Source organism: Apodemus sylvaticus, chromosome 7 (assembly GCF_947179515.1).
Source record: "Apodemus sylvaticus chromosome 7, mApoSyl1.1, whole genome shotgun sequence".
NCBI lineage: Eukaryota > Metazoa > Chordata > Mammalia > Rodentia > Muridae > Apodemus > Apodemus sylvaticus.
The window spans coordinates 53,488,997-53,506,756 of NC_067478.1; the positions used below are offsets into that span (position 1 = coordinate 53,488,997).

The 17,760-nt window shown below is 42.5% G+C and overlaps 1 protein-coding gene across 2 annotated transcripts in view; it reads left to right on the forward strand.

Annotated features, from left to right (window-relative positions):
* Scg3 (secretogranin III) overlaps nt 1-17,760 on the forward strand; it is a 46,026-nt gene that overhangs the window by 14,527 nt on the left and 13,739 nt on the right. Inside the window, exons 8-10 of one of the 2 annotated variants that reach the window (XM_052189425.1) lie at nt 8,741-8,857; nt 11,064-11,147; nt 12,940-13,077. In XM_052189425.1, the coding sequence (XP_052045385.1) occupies nt 8,741-8,857; nt 11,064-11,147; nt 12,940-13,077 (339 nt within the window). The remainder of the gene's footprint in view (nt 1-8,740; nt 8,858-11,063; nt 11,148-12,939; nt 13,078-17,760) is intronic. The other variant, XM_052189426.1, reaches the window with a different exon arrangement.

A 17,760-nucleotide genomic window follows, 5' to 3' on the forward strand; every position in this document is an offset into this window, starting at 1 on the left:
AATGGTACAGATACTGTGGCTAACCTCAGAGGTAGAGTGCTTGCCTAGCACGTCCAAGGGCTTGGATTGGATTTGGTTACACGTTACATACATGCTTACACACACACACACACACACACACACAGAGTGTGGGTAAAATATAGTATTTTCATATAATCATCACACACCCTCCAAGGACTTTGAATCATCTCTGAATTACTTACACTTCCTACCCCAGTGGAAGTGCTATAGAAATAGTTGTTATTAAAAAAAATAAAATAAAAAATAAAATAAAATAAAATAAAAATAAAATAAATAGTAGTTGTTGTTCTGTATTGCTTGGAGAAGTAAAGCAAAAAAAAAAAATGACCTGTCTGTGCTCACTAAGTTTTTCTTCTTTTTCATTAGTATTTCTTGATCCTTGGCTAGTTGAATCATGGCTAATGAAGCCTCTGGTTCAGAACTGAGAGAATGCACTATCTGTCTCAGTGTCTGGCTTGCTTTATCTACTGTGTTTTTTAGGCACATTGTCAAAAACAAAACAAAACATCAAGAGGAAATCCTGCCAGTTGTATTAAATCTGTTTGGAAAGCTTCCTTCATTTTCCTCTCTTAGTGGGAACCTTATTCATCCTCTGAATTATTCAGGACATTACTAAACATTTGCAGCTTGGATTGTTTTTTCCCAGTGAGTTCAAATGAGCCCTGGAGGAAGGGAAGTCAGGAGCACACGTACATTTGGGGAGATTGTTCGTTTTTAAACAAGTCCGACCCCGATCTTGTCGGTCACGTGTGTACTGAGCTGTCTGCAGGATTTGGCTTCTTCTTGTTTCTGGTTAATCTGCAAAGGATAGTCGTCTCGAAGCTCCCCTGCTGCTGTTCAGGCAGATGCCCTGCATGGCCCCAATGGCTTTCTCTGTCCCTGTTACTGTCCTCAAGTGAGCAATTGTGTAAAAACTTCCTGAACTGTAATCTCTTTCCTCCATAAAGTGATCTTGGAATGACCTCTGTTCCCAGAGAGTTCTGTTTGCCCTTCGGGGTTGAGACACTGGCCAGATGGCCCCGGCCTCTCTGCGTGAATCTGGAGGCTATGTTTTGCAACATTTTGTCCCATTGGTTGGAAAATGGACAGCTCAGAACCTCTGTCACTTTAGTGAGTCACTGCTCACCAGTGAAGAGCATCAGCACAATGCTAAATATATACGCACACCCTTGATCTAATACTGTGATGGCTAAAGTCACCTGTCAAGTCTCATTCAGGGTCTCCACAACTCATCTTCCTCAAAACCTGTAAGCTTTGTGGTATCTTAAAAATCCTGCTGTATAGAGCATTCGCATTTGTTTATCTTTCAGGCAGCTTGGTTTGTGTGTTTCAGTGATTATTTTAAGACAGTGTCCTATGTCCTAGGCTGACCTCAAACTCTATATCCAAGGATGACATTGAACTTCTTTTTTTTTTTTTTTTTTTGTCTTTTTTTTTATTTGATATAATTTATTTACATTTCAAATGATTTCCCCTTTTCTAGCCCCCCCCTCCCCGAAAGTCCCGTAAGCCCCCTTCTCTTCCCCTGTCCTCCCTCCCACCCCTTCCCAGTTCCCCGTTCTGGTTTTGCCAAATACTGTTTCACTGAGTCTTTCCAGAACCAGGGACCACTCCTGCTTTCTTCTTGTATCTCATTTGATGTGTGGATTATGTTTTGGGTATTCCAGTTTTCTAGGTTAATAACCACTTATTAGTGAGTGCATACCATGATTCACCTTTTGAGTCTGGGTTACCTCACTTAGTATGATGTTCTCTAGCTCCATCCATTTGCCTAAGAATTTCATGAATTCATTGTTTCTAATGGCTGAATAGTACTCCATTGTGTAGATATACCACATTTTTTGTATCCACTCTTCTGTTGAGGGATACCTGGGTTCTTTCCAGCATCTGGCAATTATAAATAGGGCTGCTATGAACATAGTAGAGCATGTATCCTTATTACATGGTGGGGAATCCTCTGGGTATATGCCCAGGAGTGGTATAGCAGGATCTTCTGGAAGTGAGGTGCCCAGTTTTCGGAGGAACCGCCAGACTGCTTTCCAGAGTGGTTGTACCAATTTGCAACCCCACCAGCAGTGGAGGAGTGTTCCTCTTTCTCCGCACCCTCTCCAACACCTGCTGTCTCCTGAATTTTTAATCTTAGCCATTCTGACTGGTGTAAGATGAAATCTTAGGGTTGTTTTGATTTGCATTTCCCTAATGACTAATGAAGTGGAGCATTTTTTAAGATGCTTCTCCGCCATCCGAAGTTCTTCAGGTGAGAATTCTTTGTTTAACTCTGTACCCCATTTTTTAATAGGGTTGTTCGGTTTTCTGGAGTCTAACTTCTTGAGTTCTTTATATATATTGGATATTAGCCCTCTATCTGATGTAGGATTGGTGAAGATCTTTTCCCAATTTGTTGGTTGCCGATCTGTCCTCTTGATGGTGTCCTTTGCCTTACAGAAACTCTGTAACCTTATGAGGTCCCATTTGTCAATTCTTGCTCTTAGAGCATACGCTATTGGTGTTCTGTTCAGAAACTTTCTCCCTGTACCGATGTCCTCAAGGGTCTTCCCCAGTTTCTTTTCTATTAGCTTCAGAGTGTCTGGCTTTATGTGGAGGTCCTTGATCCATTTGGATTTGAGCTTAGTACAAGGAGACAAGGATGGATCAATTCGCATTCTTCTGCATGCTGACCTCCAGTTGAACCAGCACCATTTGTTGAAAAGGCTATCTTTTTTCCATTGGATGTTTTCAGCCTCTTTGTCGAGGATCAAGTGGCCATAGGTGTGTGGGTTCATTTCTGGATCTTCAATCCTGTTCCATTGATCCTCCTGCCTGTCACTGTACCAATACCATGCAGTTTTTAACACTATTGCTCTGTAGTATTGCTTGAGGTCAGGGATACTGATTCCCCCAGATTTTCTTTTGTTGCTGAGAATAGTTTTAGCTATCCTGGGTTTTTTGTTGTTCCAGATGAATTTGATAATTGCTCTTTCTAACTCTGTGAAGAATTGAGTTGGGATTTTGATGGGTATTGCATTGAATCTGTATAGTGCTTTAGGCAAAATGGCCATTTTAACTATATTGATTCTACCGATCCATGAGCATGGGAGGTTTTCCCATTTTTTGAGGTCTTCTTCCATTTCCTTCTTCAGAGTCTTGAAGTTCTTGCCATACAGATCTTTCGCATGTTTGGTAAGAGTCACCCCAAGATACTTTATACTGTTTGTGGCTATTGTGAAGGGGGTCATTTCCCTAATTTCTTTCTCAGCCTGCTTATCCTTTGAGTATAGGAAGGCCACTGATTTGCTTGAGTTGATTTTGTAACCTGCCACTTTGCTGAAGTTGTTTATCAGCTGTAGGAGCTCTCTAGTGGAGTTCTTTGGGTCACTTAGGTAGACGATCATGTCGTCTGCAAATAATGATAGTTTGACTTCCTCCTTTCCAATTTGTATCCCTTTGACCTCCTTATGTTGTCGAATTGCCCGAGCTAGTACCTCAAGTACAATATTGAAAAGATAAGGAGAAAGGGGGCAGCCTTGTCTGGTCCCTGATTTCAGTGGGATTGCTTCAAGTTTCTCTCCGTTTAGTTTGATGCTGGCTACCGGTTTGCTGTATATTGCTTTTACTATGTTTAGGTATGGGCCTTGAATTCCTGTTCTCTCCAAGACTTTAAGCATGAAAGGATGCTGAATTTTGTCAAATGCTTTTTCAGCATCCAATGAAATGACCATGTGGTTTTGTTCTTTGAGTTTGTTTATGTAGTGGATTGTATTGATGGATTTCCGTATATTGAACCAACCCTGCATTCCCGGGATAAAGCCTACTTGATCATGGTGGATGATCGTTTTGATGTGTTCTTGGATTCGGTTGGCAAGAATTTTGTTGAGTATTTTTGCATCGATGTTCATAAGGGAAATTGGTCTGAAGTTCTCTTTCTTTGTTGGATCTTTGTGTGGCTTTGGTATCAGCGTAATTGTGGCTTCGTAGAAGGAATTGGGTAGTGTTCCTTCTGTTTCTATTTTGTGGAATAGTTTGAAGAGTATTGGTGTTAACTCTTCTTTGAAGGTCTGGTAGAATTCTGCACTGAAACCATCTGGTCCTGTGCTTTTTTTGGTTGGAAGACTTTCTATGACTCCTTCTATTTCTTTAGGCTTTATGGGACTGTTTAGATGGTCTAGTTGGTCCTGATTTAATTTTGGTATTTGGTATCTGTCAAGGAAATTGTCCATTTCCTCCAGATTCTCCAGTTGTGTTGAGTACAGGCTCTTGTAGTAGGATCTGATGATTTTTTGGATTTCCTCAGTTTCCGTTGTTATGTCTCCCTTTTCATTTCTAAGTTTGTTAATTTGGATACTTTCTCTGTGCCCTTTTGTCAGTCTGGCTAAGGGTTTATCTATCTTGTTGATTTTCTCAAAGAACCAGCTCCTAGTTTTGTTGATTTTTTGTATGGTTCTCTTTGTTTCTACTTGATTGATTTCGGCCCTGAGTTTGATGATTTCCTGCCTTCTACTCCTCCTGGGTGAAATAGCTTCTTTTTGTTCTAGGGCTTTCAGGTGTGTCATTAAGTTGGTAATGTATGCTCTCTCCATTTTCTTTTTGGAGGCACTCAGGGCTATGAGTTTTCCTCTTAGCACTGCTTTCATTGTGTCCCATAGATTTGGGTATGTTGTGTTTTCATTTTCATTGTGTTCTAAAAAGTCTTTAATTTCTTTCTTTATTTCTTCCTTGACCAAGGTGTCATTGAGTAGAGTATTGTCCAATTTCCACGTGTATGTGGGTTTTCTGTTGTTTCTGTTGCTATTGAAGACCACTTTTATTCCATAGTGATCAGATAGGAGGCATGGGATTAGTTCTATCTTTTTATATTTGTTGAGGTCTGTCTTGTGACCAATTATATGGTCGATTTTGGAGAAGGTACCATGAGGTGCTGAAAAAAAGGTATATTCTTTTGTTTTAGGATAGAATGTTCTATATATATCAGTTAAATCTAATTGGTCCAAAGCTTCAATTAGTTTCATTGTGTCCTTGTTTAGTTTCTGTTTTCCTGATCGGTCCATTGAGGAAAGTGCAGTGTTGAAGTCACCCACAATTATTGTGTTAGGTGCAATGTGTGCTTTGAGTTTTAATAAAGTTTCTTTTATGAAAGAGGGTGCCCTTGCATTTGGAGCATAGATGTTCAGGATTGAGAGTTCTTCTTGTTGTATTTTTCCTTTGACCAGCAAGAAGTGTCCCTCAGAGTCTCTTTTGATGACTTTGGGTTGAAAGTCAATTTTATCTGATATTAAAATGGCTACTCCAGCTTGTTTCCTGAGACCATTTGCTTGTAAAATTGTCTTCCAGCCTTTTACTCTAAGGTAGTGTTTGTCTTTGACCCTGAGGTGTGTTTCCTGTAAGCTGCAAAATGTAGGGTCCTGTTTACGTATCCAGTCAGTTAGTCTGTGTCTTTTTATTGGGGCATTGAGTCCATTGATGTTAAGAAATATTAAGGAATAGTGATTGTTACTTCCTATCATTTTTGACGTTATTTTTTAAATTTGATTGCTTAACTTCTTTTGGGTTTGATGAAAGGTTACTATCTTGCTTTTTTCAGGGTGGAGTTTCCCTCCTTGTATTGGTGTTGTCCTCCTATTATCCTTTTTAGGGCTGGGTTTGTGGATAGATATTGGGTGAACTTGGTTTTGTCGTGAAATATCTTAGTTTCTCCATCTATGGTGATTGAGAGTTTTGCTGGATATAGTAGTTTTGGTTGGCATTTGTGTTCTCTTAGAGTCTGCATGAGATCTGCCCAGGACCTTCTAGCCTTCATAGTCTCAGGTGAAAAGTCTGCTGTGATTCTGATAGGTCTTCCTTTATATGTTACTTGGCCTTTTTCTCTTACTGCCTTTAGTATTCTTTCTTTGTTTAGAACATTTGGTGTTTTGATTATTATGTGACGGGAAGTATTTCTGTTCTGGTCCAGTCTGTTTGGAGTTCTGTAGGCTTCTTGTATATTCATGGGCATCTCTCTCTTTAGGTTAGGGAAGTTTTCTTCCATAATTTTATTGAAGATATTTGCTGGCCCTTTAAGTTGTAAATCTTCACTCTCATCTATGCCTATAATCCTTAGGTTTGGTCTTCTCATTGTGTCCTGGATTTCCTGGATATTTTGGGTTACAAGCTTTTTGCACTTTGCATTTTCTTTAACTGTTGAGTCCATGGTTTCTATGGAATCTTCAGCATCTGAGATTCTTTCTTCTATCTCTTGTATTCTGTTGTTGATATTTGCATCTCTGTCCCCTGATTTCTTCCCAAGGCTTTCTATCTCCAAAGTTGTCTCCCTTTGAGTTTTCTTAGTTGTTTCTACTTCTGATTTTAGATCCTGGATGGTTTTGCTTAGCTCCTTCCCTTGCATGTTTGTGTTTTCCTGTAATTCTTTAAGAGATTTTTGTGTTTCCTCTTTCATGAGCTCAGCCTGTTGACCAAAGTTCTCCTGTATTTCTTTAAGAGATTTTTGTGTTTCGTCTTTCATGACCTCAGCCTGTTGAGCAAAGTTCTCCTGTATTTCTTTAAGTGTTTTTTGCATTTCCTCCTTGTTGGCTTTTGTATTCTCCTGGATTTCTTTCAATGATTTTTGTGTTTCCCTTGCAAGGGCTTCTAACTTTTGATCCATTTTCTCCTGAATGTCCTTCATGTGTTCCTGTACCAGCATCATGACCAGTGATTTTAAATCCAAATCTTGTTTTACTGGTGTGATGGGGTATCCAGGACTTGCTGGTAGAGGAGAATTTGGTTCAGATGTTGCCATATTGCCTTGATTTCTGTTAGTGACGTTTCTGCGTTTGCCTTTTGCCATCTAGCTCTCACTGGTGTTACTTGGTCTTGTCAGTGCTGGACTCACCAGTGCAAGCTGCCCCTTCCCCGTTGGCCTCTGGTGCACAGCTTACACTCTGCACTGCCTATAGACAGGGTGTTGTTGTCCAGGCTGTTCAGATCCCGAAGCAGGCACCTGAAGGCTCCCGCTGGGGCCCGCAGGATTTATTGGAGCACACTGACTTCTCCCAGCTGGCCGCCCGGAAGCCCCCACTAGCCTCTTGAGGGACCTGGAGATGTGGCGGCCACCCAGGCTGATCTGAAGCGGAGAGAGTTGAGCTGGGGGCTTCTGCCTGAGGCCTTGCCCCAGATTGTGTCTATGGACCAGGTGGAACCCGTGTGCACCCCCAGGGAGCTCTGAAGGTGAATGTTGCTGTGACCTCCCCTGTGCTCCGCTCACTCCTCTGGGCAGCCGATTTCCCCAACCGGGCTGGCGCACACTAGGTTAGCCTTGTCGCCTGGGCCCTGAGTCCAGGCAAACGCCTGGGAGGCCAAGGTCCGAGCAAAGTTCCCCTAGGGCTATGTCTGTTATTTGGGTCCGCCAGGTGACCCGGATGGCGGGCGTGCGCGTCCGCGCTCCCCGAAAGCACCGGGAGAGTCTGTTGTGCTAATAACCTCCTGGGCGGGTTGACACACAGATGGCCCACCAAGCCGCCCAGTTCTTGGGGTCAGTCCTGTGCCTTTTGGGGCCTAGACCCCCGTTTTGTTAGCCTCAGGCTACGCTTGTTAGCAGTCTCTGCCCTCCCGAGCACTCTGGCTCCTGTAGGCAAAATGGCGGCGCGTGCACCGGCCGGGGCAAAAAAAAAAAAAACTCCTGGCTGGGTTGGCACCCCAATGGCCACTCGAACAGCCCAGGGCCTGGGTGCAGGCCAACGCCCGTCTGGCTCAGACCCCTGCGGTGTTGGGCCTAGGATTATGTTTGTGTACCTCAGTCTGACCGATCTCTGGAGCCCGGGATCAAGATGGCGGTGAGTCTCTCCTGACTGGCGGGCAGCCGAGTTCTGAAGTGGCTTCCGTGCAGCGAAAGGCTCCGCAGAACCGCAGTTGCTTGCCGCCCGGCTGGTCAGCGAAGGTCAGTGGTCGTGGGCGCAGGGCCTAACTGGACCCTGTGTCGCCTTGGTTCCACCGCTGATGGCCCTTCAGCTGGAGCAGCCACTGCTACCGCCGCCGCCGCCGCTGCCCGTTCTTTCGTATATCGACATTGAACTTCTAATCCTCCTGTCCCTGGTTCCAAGATGCTGGGATTGTAGACATGCATCATCAAATCCGGTTTATTCAGTGCTGGAGTTTAAACCTTGTATACACTAAGCTAGCGCTATACCAACTGAGCTAAAATCCCAGCACCAGATGCTATCTCTTTACTGTCTACTTTATTACTACAATACTTCAGGTGTAATTAAAGACCTATAGAAAAGTTAATATGTACTCATTTCTAAAAGCAATTTTGTATGGCTATATACTGCCCTATATTTCCAATCCTGTGTTAGCTTGGGTTTTTTTTTGGGGGGGGGGGTATATATGTGTGTTTCTTATTTCAGTTAAATGTATGTGGATTTAGTTATAAATAAACGGGGAGATATTTCCAAACTTGTAATGCTATACTTCATTAATTGATAGTGAAAGATAAAAGTATTTTCTACCAGTTGTCTTTAAATTATTTTTGTTCTCATGGGGGCTGGAGAGACATTAAGAACAGTTACGAACACTAGTTGCTCTTCCAGAAGACCCAAGTTCAATTTCCAGCATCCACACTGTGGCTCATAACCTTCTATAACTCCAGTTCCAGGAGATCTGTCCCCTCTTCTGATCTCCGCAGGCAAAGCACATAAAATAATATGAATTTAAAAATTGTTAATGAATTCTTTTTGCTTGTTTTCCATAGAAAAAGAAGCAAAAGAGAAAGAAACCCTGATCACCATCATGAAGACATTGATTGACTTTGTGAAAATGATGGTGAAATACGGCACCATATCTCCAGAGGAAGGTGTTTCCTACCTAGGTGAGAACGCTGCTTTATTTTTACCACGGCCATTTCCATTTGTCCAAAGCAGACTAAAGATGTGGCAATAATCACCTCACTAATTTGATGATTTATGCCAGAGCAGCCCAGATCTCCAGGGTAACAGAATTGCTTGGGTTGGTGATGCATACAAATAAAATTAATTAGACAGTCTCTACTTTTCCTCTTAATAAATACAGCTTGAAGGGAAATCTCCCACATTTTTATATTAAATTTTACTAGTGCCTTATAATAATCCCCAGGGAGTGATTTTATTACAATTCAACTCATTAATTTTTTTTTAACTTGTGTTTAGAAGTCTGGATTAAGTCTTGATTTTCCACCTCTGAGTACTGTGCATGGCAAACAGAAAGAGTACTAGCTAGGCATCAGGATCCTCTCTCCACTGTGCTGGGAAGGAAGGCCCTGCACCACACAAGGCTTCACTTCTCACATCTGTAAAGTAAAGGATGAAACCACTCTCAGGTTATCCCATCACTAAGGGAAGTCAAGGCAGGAACCTGGAGGTAACTGCTGATGCAGAGGCCATGGAGGAATGCTGTTTGCTGGCTTGCTCCTGGCTTGCTCAGTCTGCTTTCTGACAGCGCCCAGCACCACTGGCTCAGGTCTGGGTACTTCCATATCGCTCCTTACTCAAGAAAATGCATCACAGGCTTGCCCACAAGCTTGCCCACAGGCTTGCCCACAGGCCAGTGTGTTGGGGGCACCTTTGAAACTGAAGTTCCCTCTTCCAAAATGACTCTAGCTTATGCCAAATTGACATAAAACTAGCCAGCACATACATGGCACACTTACATACATAAAGACAAAATATTCATACACATAAAATAAGCAAATCTTAAAAATTAAAATATGGTTTTTAGGTTATGCATTGAGAGTGCTCAAGTGTTAGGTTTTTTTTTTTTTAAGTAGTTTTGTTTCCCTGAGTATTTTTTACCACCCATGTGGTTTGGTCAAGATGGCCTCAGAGTGTCTTACTCTGCCAGGGCAAAGAAAAACAAACAAGTAAACAAATCACTTTGGTCAACAGGATCCAGAATGATTCAACAGGATCCTAGGATGTCCTCATAAAAACAGTTCTTCCTGGTTTTATTTTGATTATAAAAAGAACATCTTTCTTGTAAAAAGCCATTCAAGGCAAAAGAAAAAAATGAATGAATAAATGAATGAGTGAAAGTAATATAAAAGAAAGTTAAAATCACTCCTGATACCAATCCCCTCATAACATTTTGATTTACAATCTTCCAGATGTCTTGTCTGTGAAGTATATATGAGTACACACCTATGTTCTTTACCTTAAAAGAAACTGTGTTCACATTACAGCTGGTGCTGTCCAGCCAACACTATTCCTCTAACACAGTGGTTCTCAACCTTCCTAATGTTTTGACCCTTTAATACAGATCCTAATGTTGTGGTGGCCCCCAGCCATAAAATTATTTTTCTTGCTACCTCATAACTGCAGTTTTGCTACTGTTTTGAATCATAATGTAAACATCTATGTTTTCTGATGGTCTTAGGTGACCTCTGTGAAAGGGTCATTTGACAACCAACATGGTGACGATCCACAAGTTGAGAAACTCTACTGCTATGAATCTTTATCTAAATATCTGATATGCAGGATATCTGATATGTGACCCCAAAAGGGGTCATGACCCACAGGTTGAGGACTGCTGCCCTAACAATATAACAGATGTTATTCAGGACAATGTCAGCAGTGAGACCTAGAATTCTGTGCTTTGATATTTTTCCTGGGAAAACATGTCAAGATACTGGAAAGACTTATGTGTAAGCAGTTGTTCCTAAAGCTGCCTGATGCTAAGTGTCTAGCATGGTAACCACTGACCACAAGTTGCTACTTACATGAAAAGTCATTAAGTTAAGTGCTTCCTAAGCTAAGACAGCTGGCCAGGCAGGCATGGTGGCTCAGCGTATAATCCCAGCACTAGGGAAGCTAAGGTAGGAGGATTAAAAAGGAGTGGAAAGCCAGCCTTGGCTGCAGCCAAAGTTTCAGGTCAGCCTGGGGTAGAATGAGGCCCTGGTTTAAAGGAATTAAAAACAAAAATGAATGAATAAATAAAATCTAAGACATGAGTTGCGGTACATGCCTGTAATCACCACATATGGGAGTAAACATTTAATATCATTTTTTTGGGAAATTAAAGCATATTTCTTCTCTTCTCTCTAGAAAACTTGGATGAAACAATCGCTCTGCAGACCAAGAACAAGCTAGAAAAAAATACTACTGACAGCAAAAGCAAGCTTTTCCCAGGTAGGATTTACTTATCTGTGTTTTGTTTTGTTTTTTTTCTAGCTGTTAAAAAACATTTTCAGAGGTAAATAATGGGTCTCAATAGGCATTACTAGAGCATTGCAGATTTCAAAACATTTTAAAATCTCAGGTTCAGCCATAGGAATAACCAATGGAACCTCGACTGTTTTATAGCTTGTCGCCGCAAAGAAATCTTACAGCCAAAAATACAAAACAGTTTTTTCTCTTAGAGGCTTCTCTGTTGCTTTTTCTGGGCTGGGAATTGAACACAGAGCCCCAGTGTGGAAGGCTAACATCCTACCATAAAGTCATGCCTCTAGCACTGTGCTAAAAGTTAATGTGGGTATTTAACAAGGACTCTTTGGAGGTGACTGGTTACAAAGCAGGCCATTCTCCATGAAAGCCCCTCCCCCACCAGTGTCTTTTCCTTACCTCTTCTTGAGGCCACCGTCCCAGGCCACCTGACATTCCCCAAGGCCCCCACATCCCCTCAAGAAGCTCTGTGCCCTCCACAATATGCCACTTTTCTGTGTTTCTCCTTCTACCCACATTCATCTCTGCCCAGTAAACACCACAGCACTGAGCTGTGTGAAGAATCCTCCTCTCCAGGGGAAGGGAGAACAAAAAAAGAAAAAAGATTGCAAGCTGTGGGGTCTTGTGCTTTAGCTATTTTGCCCCAAGCACAGAAATTACATACATGTTGGTAAAACTGTAGTGTGCCCCTAAGTGATGTTTTCGTGCAGGGATTTTTATAATTAGTTTCTATGCTAGGGCTCAAAGGCAGCCCTCATGCTAGCTAGTCAGGTACTCTACCACTTAGCTGCATGGTTAGCCTTCAGGGGGTTTTTTATATTTATTTTGTGTGTATGAGAGTGTGTGTGTGTGTGTGTGTGTGTGTGTGTGTGTGTGTGTGTGTGTGTGTAAAAACCAGAAGTCAACATCAAGTGGCATCCTTATCACTCTCCGCCATTTTTTTTTTTTTGGAGACACAATCTTTGCCTGAACTTGGAGCGCACAGAGTTGGCTACATTAGCTGCCCAGCACATCTGTCAATCCTCCCATCTTTGCCTCTCCAGTACTAGAATCTCACGTGGTCAGAGGTGGCAGCATGAGGTTGATAGTTCAAGGGCAGACTAGGCTACGTGAGAACTTGTCTCAAAAATAAATAAATAAATAAATAACAAAACTATTCTCATTTGTAGCCAAGACCTGCATAGCACACCCCAGTTGACTGACAGCGCCAACTCCATTAAGATAAATAAGGATGGGGTGTGACTCAGTGGTAGAGCACTTGCCGAGCTGCAGGGCACGCTGGGTTTGACCTCCAGCCTAGGTCCTCCTCAGAAAGGGAGGGAGGGAAGGAGGGACAGAAGTCAAAAAGTTTTGATCACACATGCCAGATCTTCTGGCATGGAGGCTGAGGCAGGAGGATTGCTTGAGCCAGGAGTTCACAGACAACAGTGAAAGCCAATCTCTCATATAATAATAATTAAACAAGTTCTCTGATGGCAGTGTGGCTGAAGAAAGGGTGCCCAGGCAGAATGTGGGGTGCTGGGGTCAGGGCCCAGCTCTTTATTAACACCGTGGGGGACCCTGAGCATTTTTTTTTTCTTCCTGGGGCCTCAGTTTCCTCTTCTGTGAAATGAGGGCTGAGGGCTGGAACCACGGATATCCCTTTCGGTTCAAAAAATATAGCATGACCTCAAACTATCTTTTCACCAAAGTTTGTTCTCATTAAGAACTAAAAAAGGTATGGAATGGTATTTAACCACAGCGCACTATCTGATCACAGCACCGCCAGAGAAGAGTCACGAAGAAACCGACAGTACCAAGGAAGAAGCCGCCAAGATGGAAAAGGAATACGGAAGCCTGCAGGATTCTACAAAAGATGATAACTCCAACGTGGGAGGAAAGACGGATGAAGCCAAAGGTCTGGATCTAACAGCTCTGGGGTGGGCAATGAAGCTGGGGAAGCAGGGGTTTTAACATTCGAGTAAGACATCCAAAAACAAGCCCCCCACAGCACAGTCTGTGCCGTTAAGATTAGCGAGCGGGGAGATCCAACAGCAAGTCCCCCACAGCACGATCTGTGCCGCTAAGATTAGCAGAGCGGGGCGGTCACGTAGTTAAGCCCACACGGTACAGTCTGTGAGGTTAAGATTAGCACGCAGCACCTTTGCTAGAATAACAGTGTGTTTTAATAGTCTTGAGTCTTCTGGGATGACAAGTTGGTTTCATTCTTTAATGGTCGGTGGCTTTTGGGTTTGGGAAAAGATACTCACGGTTGAAAGAATATTCATAGTCATTTATGTTTTTTATCTTTAATGTTCTGTTTATTATCCTAATGTATTGAGAAATATTGTTTGTAGCAATATTTACTGCCTTAGACTTTGTTTAGTCAGTTGAGCTTGATATTTTGAGATGGCATAGTTCAGGTTGGTCTAGGACTCTCTGTGTAACCAGGGCTGGCCTCAAACTCATGGCAATCCTCCTGCCCCTGGCTCCCATCTGTTAGAATTACAGGCACGAGCAATATTTCTTTAAGTTGTTTAATAGTCCTCCAGATAATCGCAATGTGGCTCACTCAGCCACGTCGCTCTAGTGAGCGGGATTAACAAAGCAATTTCCTCACTCAAACGGTGCTGCAGCTTGGAAATGCCTTTAAGAGCTTGATAAAAATCACCAATCTGGTGCATCCGTTTGCTATAAAAGTAAATGTATCTAAGGCCTACAAAATTCACACCTTCCTAGCATTTTACAAGCTTTCTCAGAAACCACCCTCCCTCCAGAAAAAGACTTGATGAGGTATAAGTTCTAAATTATTAAGTCCTTTGGTTGAGGGCAGGATGTGTTCTTTATTACAAGTTTCATAGTTACATTATAGAAAGCCTACATCCCTATGCCTCAAGATACCTTGTTTGAAACAATCTTTATCAGAAGCTGGGCAGAGATGTTTGGAGCTGCTTTATGTCTCTGTCTTCAGGAAACGTTAACCTCTTTGGTAGAATTGACTCCCACTAGGCCTTGCTAATGTCTCAGTCAGAGGGTCATCTGGATATTTTACTCCTCAGGATGAGAGAAGGGAGTGGGAGTGGGTCAGTTCTCTCTCCTGAGGGAGGGGAACTGATACTCAGCTAAGTTGTCGTCTGAGAACAGGAATGGGCACTGGACCCATTACACTGGGTCTGTATGTAATGGGAACCCATGGCAGTACATACATGGGCTTTGATTTCTCTTGGCTATACTATAGTAAGATATGATTACCTTATGATGCCTTAGCTCATTAACTTTCATTAATATTTATTTACTTGTTTGTTTGTTTGTTTTGTGCATGCATGCATGTGTGTGCACACACACTAACACACATGCACAGGTACAAACCTCACAGCACACAGGTCAGTCAGGGGATAGCTTGTTCTTAGCACCCACCATATGAGATCCAAGGCTCACACTCAGGTTGTCAGTCTTGGCAGAAGGCGCCTTCACCAACTGAGTCATCTCATTGACCGCATATTGGTCAACATTTTTTTCAAATTTTCCCAGATAGAGTCTTACTATGTAGCCTTGGCTAGCCTGGAGCTCACTGTGTAGACCAGGCTGGCCTCAAATTCCCAAAGGTCCACCTGTGTCAGTCTCCCCAATGCTGAGATTAAAGATATGTGTCACCATGCCTGGCCGTTAACATTGTCTATGAAGTTTTTCCATTCTTGTCAATGAGTGATAATTTATGGAGAGATGGCACATGGTGGTGGTAGGAACCCCTTATGTATTCTACCGTTGTCTTTTAGCACCCCATCTTCACTTTCTACTGACAACAAGATATTCTAGATCCACTCCAAATTTTCTTTTCACGAGACTTGGAATCGGTTTCTTCGAGGAATTCTTTTTCCTCCCTCCCTTCTTTCCTTCCCTTTTTCCTTCATGTGCAAAGATCGTATTCCCCAGGAGCACAGCAGCAACACAGTAAATCTGTTAGCCTACCTAGGTAGCGTGCTGAGTGTTGAGGGTGACACCTTATGCTGCTGGACAAGCATCGCCAGGCATGGGTGTAACATATCTCAGCTTTTCTATTTTTTAAAGAAAGCACTGTGAAAATGGAGCATGAAGGGGGAGTGGTGCTGCTTATGTAAAATGTGAGTTTTAGTCACCTTTCTCTCACTATAACACAACACCTGAGACTTGTAAAAAGAAAGGTTGATTTTGACTCACAGTTTGGCTCTCATCGCTTTGGGCCTGTGGTAGGTGGCACATCATAGGAGGGACACAGCCAGAGCAAAATCACTCACTTCAGTACCCAGCAGGGGAAAGAGAACAAGGGAGAGAGAGACTGGAGTCCCAGTGCTCCCCCTCGAGAGTAAGCCCCACCCCATGGCCTCGAAGCCCCTCCCCTTAAAGTTTCCACAACCCCCTATAGTGCCACCCTGGGAACCAACTGTTAACGCTTGGGCCTAGTGGGGACATTCCAGATCTGAGCTATAGCAGAGCATTTGGAGACTGATGCTGGCAAGATAGTTCACCCTCCACAGGGTTTCCATCTCACAGTAACGCTCTGTCTTTCTAGTATTAGCTCTCCTGAAACTCCTGAAGGTGGTGGAGACTCAGGGCTTAAATTAGCTCCTTACTCCACACAACCCTTGATTACATTACTCTCTGGCAAGAACAAATGAGTCTAACGTAGTCAGGAAACACCAAGCTGAACATAAGTTGAGTACCAACATTTCCAACCCCCTCCCCACCCCCAAAAATTGTCTTTAATTAATCCTCAAAAGAGTAAGCATCCCCTTGTTCTTAACAGGGAATTACTCATTTGCCCGTTTTTCAAAGGTGGTTTTGCTTCTGTTATAAAATCCAGGGAGGAACACCCGTTGACTCTGTGCAGAAATTAAGTGCATAGATATGGCTGAAGGCTGGACTGACTGAGTTCCTTTTTCTTTTTCTTTTCCCTTTTCTTTATTTAAAGGCAGGGTCTTTAACCCTGGCTGGCTTGGAACTCACTGTGTATCCCAGCCGGGATGTGCATTGCGGCTGACCTCCAGACTCAGCCTTCTGAGAGTTAGGACAAAAGACCTGAGCCACCATGCCTGGCAGAGCTGTTTCTCACCCTCTACATAGGCAAGCAAGAGCCATGCACACACACATGCATCCCATTTATTGGTGAGCAGGCAGGTGGAGCGCAGGCTTTCTTCAGGAGAGAGATAGAGGCACTGCTGGACAGAGCATAGAATAAAGTAATGGCCCAGCTAACGTCTTAAAGAATTCAAGAAAATGATTATAAGGAGGACACACTGGCAAGAATGTTCTCAGAGAGTCTCTTTTGGTCTTGGAGGATGAGGGGATGGTGCCACATAACCACACTTAATATTTCCTAACTAGGCAAGCCAATGCTGGACCTGCATGCATTATATGTGGGAATAATAATAGTAGAAACAACAATAATATCACCTCACTTGACAAAATATAGTCTGCATGCATTTTGTTTCACAAAAATCTAGAATAAGGGCTGGAGAGCTGTCTCAGTGGTTAAGAGCAGTTGCTGCTCTTGCAGAAGACCCGAGTCTGATTACACACACACACACACACACACACACACAGTGGCTCAGACCCACCTGTAACTATAGCCCCAGGGAGTCTGATGCCCTCTTCCAACAACCTCAGGTATCAGCACATATGTGGCATGACTTCACACAGACACACATAAACAAAAATTAAACCTTTAAGTCAAATTTAATTTTTAATACAAAAATAATATATTTAAATTTATCAATGAATAAAAGATAATTAACTTTACTTTTCAATATAATTTAGACTAGTTTAAATTCCTCCTTTCTACAGGAACTCATCTGTTTTACTTATTTGCATTTACTTATTTTGGCTTCTTAAGACAGGGTTTCAGGTCATCCAAGCTAAACTTGAATTCACTATGTAGGCTGAAACTGACCTTAAAATCCTGATCCTCCCACCTCAACCTCCCAAATGCTTCTGAGAATACAGATTTGAGCCACCACACCTGGCACAGATTAATGGACTTTTTTTTACATGATAATTTCAAAATGGTAAAGTTATTTGAATGATTCAATAGTTATTTCTAAATTTAGGAATTTACAAATAGTAAAAATTTTATTCTAATTATAAACATATCCAGAAACTTGCTTAATTTTCTCTAGAGACCAGGGGAATGTTCTTTGAAACATTCCGTTATGTAAGTGCTGCCTTGCTGCCAGTTGGACACTTACTTACTCACTTTTGATGTGTGAGTCACTGAAAACGTTCTTTTAAGTAATTGATTGATTTTTTTATGGGTGTTCTGCCTGTGTGTGTGTGTGTGTGTGTGTGTGTGTGTGTGCAGTACCCATGGTGGCCAGAAGAGGGCATCTGATTCCTGGGCCTCGAAATTGTTGTCAACCAACATTTGGGTGCTGGTAATGGAACCGGAGTTCTGTAGAAAAGCAACCAGTGCTCTTAACCACTGAGCAACCGTTCCAACCCTCTTAAATGTCTTCCAAACTCATCCAAAGGATGAGATGAGCATTGTAACACCATAGGCTCATTCTGGTGCCATCATTTGTCATGCTGATAACTAGATAATGACCTTATAAAGGCAAAGGTGACTTTC